This window comes from Stegostoma tigrinum, chromosome 18 (assembly GCF_030684315.1).
Source record: "Stegostoma tigrinum isolate sSteTig4 chromosome 18, sSteTig4.hap1, whole genome shotgun sequence".
In the NCBI taxonomy this organism is placed as follows: Eukaryota; Metazoa; Chordata; class Chondrichthyes; order Orectolobiformes; family Stegostomatidae; genus Stegostoma; species Stegostoma tigrinum.
In genome coordinates, this window is record NC_081371.1 from 20,836,302 (window position 1) to 20,848,784 (window position 12,483).

The following is a 12,483-nucleotide window of genomic DNA, read 5'->3' on the forward strand; positions in this document are numbered from 1 at the left end:
TGGAACTGTATCACCATTCCTTTATTGTTACTGGATCAAAACTTGTGAACTCCCTCCCTAATAGCACTATCAATGTACCTACCTCAAAGGGATTGTGGTTATTCAAAAAAGTCTCCTACCACCACCTTTTCCAGGATAGTTAGGATTGCACATAAATACTCACCTAGCCAGAGTATTTTATTCCTTGAAAGAATGAGAAAAATCTTCTCCAATCACAAGTAATATGCCGTAGAAAACAATCAGCAAATTCTGCCATCTTGAATCTATCATGGCAATCTGTAACATGACATAGAACTTGATATATGAATTAGAAAAATAGTGACCACCTTTTAACCAGCTTGCAAAATATGCATGGAATAGCATCAAGCTCAAGGGGAGGCAATTGGGGATGGGCAAGTCAGCAATGCCCTCATCCCATAAATGAAAAAAAAAGCTGACCCTTTAAAGCAACATGTGGTTTTTGAGGCTGGTGTTCCCCACACTTTGCAGTATGTGAAACATGAATAACTTAGAACTATCAAGAAAGGAGGCTGAAAATCTTTCACTAGGGCTATTGCAGCATATTCTGTACATCTAATTGAGTGATGAAATGATAAATACTGCAGTCCTTTCAAAAGCAAAGGTGTCCCAAATATGTTGGTGTTTATCATATGGAGCTGACTTTATTAGCTTAATCCTGTTCACAGGATGCACAATGGTCACATACTGAAGGATTTTCTGTTTGGAGAGGTAACTGGATCCGAATAACCAGCGTAACACAGAAAGCTCCGTCTTAAGGATGTTTGAAGGCATGGAATAAGCACCCTGAGCATAGCTGGTCACATCTAGGAGACACTAGCTGATGATAGAAAAATGATGATGGCACCTCTGGGCTGGTTTGTACCAAGCAGTGCTCATTGGCTAACAGTAGTTTCGCAGTAGCTACTAACACTGAAAACAGCAACCCATTACATCTGATAACCACACATGCAGCCCTTTTGGCAGAACATGCCTGTCTTGGATTGGACTTCTGTCATCATCAAAAGTACACAATTTGATGCTAACCATTTCTAACTGATTTGACTTGCTGCATATCTGCCATCATGTGCTGATGGAAGAATGCAGCCACTGATCTTAAAAGCAGGAGATAACCTAGAATGCATTAAGACTAAAAGTACTTGGTCAGATTGTTTTATGATTAAATAGTACATTGGAGAAACAAAAGATGGCAAGATATTAGAAAAGAATGTCGTGTTTTTAAGAAGTTAAAGCCTTGAAAAGGCTAGTGCAGTCACCAGAATTTGGTGGAAGGGCATTGATATTGCTGCATTTTGTCCTGTGTAAGCAGTGGATAACAAAACCATGAAGTGTAAAACAAAATCAGTTTAATATTAGCAGCCAATATGACATTCTATACCTAACTTTTTGGTCCCGATCTCTTGATTTGCTTGCCCACACTATTAAAGAAGTAGCTCTTGAGTGGTATTTCCTCGAACTTGTATTTGCTGTGAATGCCTGACTTGTTGCATTGTTTGGTACCTTTCTAGGATTGACCTGCATCTGCTGGTGCTAAAGGTTGCTTTGCTTTTAGGTGAAATGAGAACAAAGAAAACTAGAAAAACTTAGCAAGTTAAACAGTATCTGTGCAGTAAACTTGTCGGGTCAGTGACCTTTCTTGAAAAATTGCTCTTGAATGGCTTAAGTATATTTGTAAGCTCCCAGTTGCCTGGCTGTGTACCTGTGCAGCTCAGAGGGAACATTCCTCTTCAATTGATAGATATTGGATTAAACAGACTGACAAAAGAATGCTACCTAATTTCTAATATAGCCTGTAAGGCAACCTCTTCATCACACTTATCACCAAAGACTGATACATGTAATTAATAGCCATGCACCCTTAGAAGCTGTGGACAGAAAGGCAGTTCCACTGAAATAATATTATGTGGAAATGGCAAATGATAGCAGTATTTGTTTGATATAAACACGAGCATTATAAGTGGTGCGGATTGTGTATAACTTTTGTATCATGTTTATAATGGAGTCAGATGAATAGAAAGACTTCTGGATGTGGAGTCAAATTTATTTTCTAGATCTACAAGATGAAGAGTGCACCATCAACTTGAGTTTTTTTTGCTGAGTTTCATCACTTGGCAGAATCAAAAGAAAGTAATGAGAGCTCTGATTTCTCTTGTGAAATATTTTTGATTTTATAATGTGTTAAGATCAGTATTGACAAGTAATGTTTTTGACTTTGTTGGAATCTGAAAAGCCTGGCATTAACTCGAAGAATCAAACCACAAGGTTCTTAAGTTAACAAAATAATTTCACTGTGGTAAAAAAACATCACAGATCATGAACTTTTGTAACAATATTTTATCTTAAATTGTCTGTCACATTAAATGTAATAAAACTGGATTGAACATGATTACTTTAAGTTGGGATGTCTTTACTCCAAATCTATATTCCTTTGATATTTATTGCAAAACCCACAAGTCAAATACTGTTTCAGTTTGGAAGATGATCTGCTTTGTGTTGGTACTGTCGACAACTTCGTACTTAGACTGTGATTTCTGAGGCCTTCTGGTCTCACAAAGTATTTTGTCAAATCTCTCCAACTATTCCCAGGTTCAAAATGCGTTTCTGACAGTATAAAGTGTAGACATCGCAGGTCAGAATTTTTCTCCACCTGTATTCCTTAACTATTGAGCTTTGTATCTAAAACACATGCTTCCTACCCAACACATTATTGGTGGAGTCCTTTGGTTACTCTTAGCCAATACCCAGAATGCCAACAGAATTCAACGAATGAGATATTTCCTTAACTGGAGCTTGTTCTAAATTCCGAACAAAACTACTTAAACAGAGTATCAATGACGCTTAAAATGAACTTGTTGACCTATTTTCTTCTAGATAAACTCAGTTGACCTAGTCACATCATCTTAACAAGAAATCAAATCCTGTTCTTTAAAGGACCATCACTCCAAGATGAGATGTTGCTTTCATTTTTCCCCATGGGCCATTGCAAATCGCAAATGATCTCAGTGGCGACTGTGGACTTTTACAAATGCAGTCTTTGAGCTATTAACTGAAAGAACTCAGTTTTAAATGAAAACATTAAAGTCAGAGCAAGTAAGCAAGCAAGCTACTAGCTTAATTCCTTATTTCGTAAATTTTCTCATTTCCACCCAAGAGTTTCCTTGTACTTTGGAGGATCTTATAGGTTCCTTCACTTGGGACCAAACAGGGATGTGCCATGAATTTTAGGAATTCACTTAAATTCTCCTCACTGTTCGTACTGTTTTGAGATATGAGTTTTATTGAAACGCTTCTATTAACATCTGACCTGAAATTCTCCAACATTCAGTCAACACCTCATGATTGTGGATACCTCAGCTCAAGCATGGATCTCACTTTCTTGTCTATATTACAAAGAGACTCCCAAATCGAATAAAGCCGTTTATGTGAGTGCTCTGCATCTGGCATACACCTCCCGGTAGATTTTTTTTTGCTTATTTCTCAGCTGTACCAGCTCCAGAACCCAATTTAATCAAACCTTATGGCAATGTGGCATACCTAATATTTTCCAAATAGAAATCCTACTTCACTTGCAAATCATCCACAATAAAGGTGGAAAATAATGAAAAAATCTCAGGTATTCGTATTTTCTGTTGGAAGAGAAACAGTGTCAACATTTGGAGTGCAATAGCACTGGATATTTGTAACAGCCATTTCTGAAGTACACAAATTAAAATTTAACATTGTATTTTTAAATGTGGTTAATTTCTGGATATTGCTGTTTCCTCCATATATTTGCCTTAGATCAGTGTTATACAATACATGCCTTTGAGCTTGATATGAATAACCAGGAAAATAAACAGGGCTGATTTTTTTGTATGAGATCGCAATACTCTTCTTTCCATGAATATGTCCTTAAACATTCATGTGTGTTTATCAGCGAATTGATGAAAGTGGAAAGTGTAGATTCTCGAATGCTTCAGTTTGGCTATTGAATTGCAACTATTTGATCAAACATGGACATGTGAACTACCCTAGCCTGTGTTCAGTGGCAAAGGTGTTTCTAGCAAAGTTGTCACATAGCCTCGTGTGTGGCTCATCAGCACTTTCTGTTGGACAACATTTGACCATGCAGATTCTTCTAATAGTACGATGTTCTTTCAATGTGAAGTGTGTGGGGAAACAAATTGCAAGAAAGTCATTGAGTACTGGATGTGTTATCGCTGCAATGGTAAAGTTTTAATGAATATATGACATTCAGTATGTTGGATTATGCCAAGGCTGAATCTACACTTCACAGCCCGTAAATATGCCAGTTGTAAGCTTGTATCTTCGGAAATATGCTAGAGATTGAATGATCTTTCATAAAATAAATTCATAAGCTTGCATAATCCATTTGCCCAATTTCCATAGTAGTAGCATGAACTGTGTGACAGAAATTATTTTCCTAATGCGTGGACGTCGCTGATAAGTAGATACCTTGTATCATGAAATAACGTAGTCATTGCTGTATCCAGGTCGATGCACTGCGTCTGCGGCTGGAAGAGAAGGAGAGTACGTTAAATAAAAAGTCAAAACAGATGCAGGAAATGGCTGAAGAGAAAGGAATTTTAGCTGGCGAGATCCGTGATCTGAAGGACATGATGGAAGTCAAAGAGCGAAAAGTCAATGTCTTACAAAAGAAAGTGAGTAAATAATTTCAAATATTTATGGAACTGGGATTTTGGGAGGCAATATTTAATTTCCATGGATAAACGTGAAATTCTTTAAAGTGCAGTGCAACATGGGGTTGAATCAAGGGTACTGAAAAATGAAATATTGTTCACATGACCATTACCAATTGCTTTTGTAAAGTGGTCTGTGCTGTGAATCATGCGACAACCATTCGCAGTGATGTTATTATGTAAATAAGGCAGAAGCCGGACTTTTGCATAATTACAATGCTTCGAGTAGTTCTCAGTGGCAACTATTTTTGCATCACTGGTAGCATGAATGTCTCCATCTAGGATATGGTCAAATGTCAGAGATTTTTTGATTTTGGAGAATGGGTATACCAAACTTAGATGTCAGTATCATTTAACATTCAGCTTGACAAATGTAATGAGTATGCTGGAATGTAATGTTTGCACATTACTGTTTCTTTACCAAGATTGATAGCATAAATGTATATAGAGTCATAGAGATATACAGTACCGAAACAAACCCTTCGGTCTAACTTGTCCAGATATCTTGTATAAATCTAGTCCTGTTTGCGAGCATTTGGTCCATATCTGTCTCAAATCCTTCCTGTATTTAGTCATCCGGATGCCTTTGAATGTTATAATCAGCCTCCACCACTTCCTCTGGCAGCTCATTCCATACATGCACCACATTCTGCTTGAAAAAGTTGCCGTTGCATTCCTTTTAAATCTTTTCCTGCTCACCTTAAACCAATGCCCTCTAGTTTTGGACTCCCCCGCCCTGGAGAAAAGACCTTACCCATTTACCGTATCCATGCCTCTCATGATTTTATAAACCTGTATACCATCACCCTTCAGCTTCTGATGCTCCAGGGAAAATAGCCCAGCCTGTTCAGCCTCTCCCTATAGGTCAAACCCTCCAACCCTGGCAACATCCTTGTAAATCTTATCTGAACCCTTTCTAGTTTCACAACATCCTTCGTATCGGGCAAAGACCAGAATTGCTTGCAGTACTTCAAAAGTGGCCAAACCAATGTCCTGTACAATTGTGGCATGATCTTCCAACCCCTATACCCCATGCATTGACCAATAAGGCAAGCATACCAGATGCCACCTTCACTATCCTATCTACCTGCAACTCCACTTTCAAGGAACTATGAACCTGCACTCCAAGATCTCTTTTTCTTCAGCAACACTCCCCAGGACCTTATTACTAAGTGTATAAGCCCTGCTGTGACTTGCCTTTCCAAAATGCAGCACCTCGCGTTTATCTAAATTAAACTCCATCTGCCACTCCTCAGACCATTATCCCATCTGACTAAGATCCTGTTGTACTCAGAGGTAACCTTCTTTGCTGTCCATTACACCTCCAATTATCGAGTCATCTGAAAACTTACCAACCATATCTCCTATATTCACATCCAAATCATTTTTGTGAGTGATAAGAAGGATTGGACCTGCTCTGATCCTTGTGGCACACGGCTGCTCACAGGCTTCCAGAGTGAAAAACACCCCTCCACCAACACCCTCTGTCCTTTACCTCCAAGCTAGTTCTGTATCCAAATTCTCCCTGTATTCCATGTGATCTAACCTGACTAACCAATCTACCATGAAGGACCTTGTTGAACGCCCTACTGAAGTCCATATAGATCACATCCACCTCTCTGCCCTCATCAGTTGTCTTTGTTTCTTCTTCAAAAATCTCAATCAAGTTAGCGAGACATGATTTCCCAGGGAATGCTATGTTGACTAATCAGTCCTCGCCTTTCCAAATATGTGTAAATCCTGTCCCTTGATTTGCCCTTCACTGATTTCAGGCTCACTGGTCTGTAGTTCCCTGTTAACACCTTTTCTTAAACAGTGGCACAGCTATAGCCAACCTCTAGGCTTCCGGCATATCACCTAAGGCAATTGATGATACAAATGTCACAGCAAGGGGACTAGCAATCTCTTCCATCACTTCCTACAGAGTTTTAGGGTACACCTGATCAGGTCCCAGGAATTTATCCACCTTTTGTGTATTTAAGATGTTCAATATCTCCTCCTCTTTAATATGGGCATTTTTCAAGATATTGCTATTTATTTCCCCTATTCTCTATCTTCCATCATCATCTACACAGCGAATCTGCTCCAACTCCTGTAGTTTCTCGTATAAGAGGCCTTGCTAATCTTTAACAGACCCTATTCTCTACCTGGTTACCTTTTTGTCCGTAATGTATTTTTAGAATCCTTTGAGTTCTCCTTCACCTTATTTGACAAAGCTATTTCATGTCCCCTTTTGCCCTCTGACTTCCCTCTGAAGAGTACTGCTACTGCCTTTTACCCTTCTCGGGATTCACTCTATTCCTGCTGTCTATACCTGACATATGCTTTCTTCTTTTTCTTGACCAAAACTTCAATTTCTCCAGTCACTCAACATTCCCTACAGTTACCTGCCTTGCCCTTCGCTCTAACAGGAGCGTACTGTCCCTGGACTGTCGTTATCTCATTTTTGAATGCTTCCCATTTTTCAGCTGTCTCTTTACCTGCGAACATCCTTCCCCAATCAACTTCTGAAAGTTCTTGGCTAATACCATCAAAATTGGCCTTCCTCCAAATTAGAACTTTAACTTTTAGATCCGGTCTGTCCTTTTCCATCACTACTTAAAAACTAATAGAATTATGGTCACTGGTCCCCAAAGTAGTCCCCCACTGACACCTCAGTCACCTGCCCTGCCTTATTTCCCAAGAGTAGGTCAAATTTTGGACCTTCTCTAGTCAGTACATCTGCATACTGAATCAGAAAATTTTCTTGTACACAGTTATCAAATTTCTCTCCCTCCAAGCCCTTAACAGTATGACAGTCCCAGCCTCTGTCAGGAAAATTAAAATTCCCTTCAATAACCACCCTCCTATTCTCACCAATAACTGAGATCCCTTAAACAAATTCAGTTCTGAATTTCCCACGATTGGGTGTCTATAGTACAATCCTAATAAGGTGATCATCCCTTTCTTCTTTCTCAGTTCCACCCAAGTAACTTCCCTGAATGTATTCCCAGAAATATCATCTCTAAGTACAGTAGTCATGATATCCTTAATCAAAAATGCCACTTCCCCCACCTGTCTTGCCCCCAACCTCCCACTTTTCTATCCTTCCTATAGCACCTATACCCTGGAACATTAAGTTGCTAGTCCTGTCCACCCCTGACCCATGTCTCTGTATTTGCTATGATATCCCAATCCCATGTTCCCAACCATGCCCCGAGTTCATCTGCCTTAGCTGTTAGGCCTCTTGCTTTGAAATAAATGCAGTTCAATTTTTCAGTCCTACTTTATTCTCTGCTTTGTTCCTACTTGCCCTGACTGTTTGACTTGCTCCTTTTCCTAACTGTATCAGTCTCAGACTGCTCTCTTTCCTCACTGACTCCCTCGGTTCCCCTCCTTCCCTAACTCGTTTAAATTCTCCTGAACAGCACTAGTAAAGGTCCCTGCCAGTTTATTAGTCTCTTTCCAATTCAGGTCCAATCTGTCCTTTTTGTACAGGTCACTTCTACCACAGAAGAGATGCCAATGACCCAAAAATGTGAACCCTGTTCCTGTGCTCCGGCTCCAATGCCACGCATTCATCTGCTGTACCCTCCTATTCCTATCCTCACTAGTTTATGGCAGTGGGAGTAACCCAGATATTACTACCCTCAAGGATCTCCTTTTTAAGTTTCCACCTAACTTCACATATTCTGTCCTCAGAATCTCGTCCTTATGTCTTCCAATGTCATTATATCAATGTATACCACAACGTCCTCCCGGTCCCCGTTGCCTTTGAGAATATTCTGCAGCCTCTCAGAGTTATCCTTGACCCTGGCACCAGGGAGGCAACAAATCATTCTGATTTCTTGCTGTCAGCCTGTGCCTCTGACTAGAGAGTACCCCATCATAATTGACCACTTGGTACTAGCCTACCCTTTGTCACATAAGAGCCAGGCTCGGTACCAGACACCTGGCTGTTGGTGTTACACTCCCCTGAAAGTGCATCACCCCCTACATTTTCCAAAACAGAATACTTGTTTGAGATGGGGATAGCCACAGGAGACTTCTACACTACTTTCCCTCTCCCAACTTTCTTGAAGGTCACCCATCTACCTGACTGTGTCTTCAGTTCATCTCCCATCCTGCAACTGCCATCAATCATACCCCCAGCTTCTATAAATTCCTCATTGCCTTGAAGTGCCACTCCAACTGATCCATGCGATTAGATAGGATTTGCAACCAGGCACATTTCCTGCAGAGATACCCATCCATAACATGTAAACTTTCCTTAATATCCCACATTCAGCAGGAAAAGCACATCACTCTACTGAGGATAACAAGGTGTAGAGCTGGATTAACACAGCAGGCCGAGCAGGAAAGCTGATGTCTTGGGTCTGGACCCTTCATCAGAAATGGGGGATGGGAAGGAGGCTCTGAAATAAATAGGGAGAGGCGGAGGTGGTGATAGAAGGTGGATAGAGGAGCAGATAGGTGGAGAGAAGACGGTTAGGTCACGGGGGCGGGATGAAGCCAGCAAAGGTGAGTGTAGGTACGGAGTTGAAATGGGGGTTGGTCAGTGAGGAGGGAGGGGCGGGTAGGTGGGATGGAAGATAGACAGGCCAAGGAGGCAGGGATGAGGCTAGTAGGTAGGAAGTGGGGGTGGGGGTCGGTCAGTGAGGTGGGAGAAGTGGATAATTGGGAGAAAAGACGGACAGGTGAAGGAGGTGGAGACAAGCAGGGCTGGTTTTGTGATGAGGTCATGGGTGTGGAGATTTTGAAGCTTGTGAAGTCCACATTGGGACCATTAGGCTGCAGTGTTCTCAAGTGGAATATGAGGTGCTGTTGCTACAGTCTTTGGGTGGCATCATTATGATACTGGAGGAAGCCCAGGATGGACATGTCGTCCAAGGTGTGGGAGGGGGGAGTTGAAGTGGTTTGTGACTGGGAGGTGTGGTCGTTTGTCATGAACCAAGCCTAGGTGCTCCACAAAGCTAGTGGGGAGTCTGGAGTGGATGAGGGAGTCACGTGAGCCTCCTCACGTATCACCCCATCAACCTTTTAGATCCAACACATCATTCTCTGCCACTTCTACCACCTGCAATCTGACTCCACTACCAAGGATATATTTCCCTCCCTACCCTTATCTGCCTTCCGGAGTTACTTCGTAACTCCCTTGTCCACCCCACACTCTTCCCTGCAACTGCAATAAGTGCTACACCTGCCCCTGCACTACACCCCACCTCCATCCCAGGCCCCAAGAAAACCTTCTACATTAAACAGAAGTTCATCTGCACATCTGTTAATGTGATATATATTGTATCCACTGTTCCCGATGTGGCCTCATCTGCATCGGGGGAAACCAATTGTAGGCTTTGAGACTGCTTTGTGGAGCACCTATGTTGTGTTCATGACAAACAACAACAGCACCCAGTCACGAACTGCTTCGACTCCCCCTCCCCCTCCTTGGACAACATGTCCATCCTGGGCCGCCTCCAGTGCCGCAACGATGCGACCTGAAGGCTGGAAGAACAGCACCTCATATTCCACTTGGGAATCCTGCAGCCCAATGGTCTCCATGTGGACTTCACAAGCTTCAAAACCTTCGCACCCCCAACCTCATCCCAAGACCACCCCATCTCGTCCCCGCCTCCTTGATCTGTCTGTCTTTTCTCCCACCTATCCACCCTCTCACCTCACGGACCAACCTTCCCACTCCCACTTCCTACCCACTAGCCTCATCCCTGCCTCCCTGACCTGTCTGTCTTCTCTCCACCTATCTGCTCCTCTATCCACCTTCTATCATCGCCTCCCCTTCTCTCTATTCATGTCAGAGCCTCCTTCTTCTCCCCCGTTTCTGAAGAAGGGTTCAGACTCAAAATGTCAGCTTTCCTGCTCCTCTGAAGCTGCCTGGCCTGCTATGTTCATCCAGCTCTGCACCTTGTTATCTCAGACTGCAGCATCAGCAGTTCCTCCTATCTCGCTCTACTGAAGGCCATCTTTGCATTTTAACAGACCCTGAAAATAGCTCCTCTAAAAACAATGCTCCAGATTAAACGTTTTAAAGTTTAATCAAGAGACCGATCTCAATAAAAACATACAATCAAAAAGAACCCTCTCTACTCACTTCATAGATTTACTTCAAAAAGCTATCAACTTAACTGCTCCCCTGCTGTGATCGCTCCACACAAATTTCTCCAGTGTCCACTGTGAATTTCACTCTTTATTTTTCTTAGACGATCTCAATTGTCCAGAGGTATTTGAAATCATACAGTAGAGACAGTAGCTGTGAAGGTTCACTGCTGGGCCAGACAACAGTGTAGGTTTCTTTCTCTGTTGATTCACTTCCCACCATGTGGTCTATGCCTTTGTCTCCCTTTTTATGAAAAAAGTGTCATTGTTTTGAATTTTTGGAAGTGCTAACTTCTCAGTACGGAAATGTATTGACAGAAACACAAACAATCAATAATATTGACTCTGTGACCTTTCCTGACTCTTGAGTAATCTCATTGCATATTTTGCCAATATTTTTATTATACTTGCACAGAATTAAGGCAATTCAAATATCTTTAATATGCAGATGCAGGCCAGCCCCATGCCAGAAAAAAGACAATTTTCTCCTTTTGATCTCCAAGTCCTCCTGCAGATCATTGAAGGCAGTTGACCAGATTCCCTTGATGTGGGTGTCATCAATTAACCCTGAACTATCATGCCATGCAAAGAAGTGACACATTGTTGACCATTTATAAGCAGAACTGCTTCAGTTAGCCCTGTGATTAATGAGGATATGAACTTGACATTTCACCATGGAAGTCCTCTACCTTCACAGCAATTTACTTAGATGCATTGCTTCAAATTCCATCTCCCAATCTAACAACCTCATACCATATTTCTTGCTTCACAGTGCTTGTGTTATCGCTTTATACACTCTTCAATTGTTACTCTGACCCAGTTATTGATCTGTTATTGATTTTTGAACACATATTTGTCAGATGGACAGTCTCATCACAGTACTTAAGCTGTGAGTTGTTTAGAGCCAGTGCTGTTCATTGTTCTGTGTACAAACAATCTCAAATATACCAGCAATCCAAGTTCTGTTGCAAAGAAAATATTGTGTTTGCAAACACCAAGTGCATGTACAGTAGCAGCAAAATCTCAAATAAATTAAAAGAAAGAACAATAGCCTAACAAAATCTTAAAAATAAAACTAACAAATATTGGTGAAGATAAGAAAACTTAAATAAAGTAAGATTGTTTTATTTTAAAATTTTGGCTTTTTTTTAAAAAAAAAGCACAGGTGTGTATGTGCAGACAGTTAGAATTGTTGGTGTCATTAGACACTTCTTGAAAATACCAGGGAAAACATACTTTTGTAAATTGAACAGTGTAGGTTACATGCTCTGATGACACTTCAGGTGCTTCATTGTTATGGATGCAAATATATAAAATAAAACTGTATGGAACAAATGATTTTCAGTTCTATATCTCCCACAAGTGGAAACATCCTTTCTCCCCCTACTCTCTCCAGCTGTCTCAGGATCTTAAGTTTCATCCAATTTGCCTCATACTGTTCTAAACACCAGTGAATATAATCTTAACACGTCCAACTTTTCCTCATGAGCGACTTAATTCCAGGTGTTGTTCAAGTCAACCTCCTTTGAACAACTACTAATACATTTACATCTTGTCATAAATTATGTACACAGTATTTCAGAGGTCGTCTGCCCAATGCCCTGTATGGCTGAAGCATAGCTTCCCTACTTGTGGATTCAATCCCCTTTGCAGTAAACAATAATATTACATTTGC

General features: G+C 41.1%; 1 protein-coding gene across 1 annotated transcript in view; it reads left to right on the forward strand.

Annotated features, from left to right (window-relative positions):
• LOC125460655 (ELKS/Rab6-interacting/CAST family member 1-like) overlaps positions 1 to 12,483 on the forward strand; it is a 730,867-nt gene that overhangs the window by 81,624 nt on the left and 636,760 nt on the right. The window contains exon 8 of the mRNA XM_059652379.1: positions 4,512 to 4,679. Coding sequence (XP_059508362.1) covers positions 4,512 to 4,679 — 168 coding nt within the window. The remainder of the gene's footprint in view (positions 1 to 4,511; positions 4,680 to 12,483) is intronic.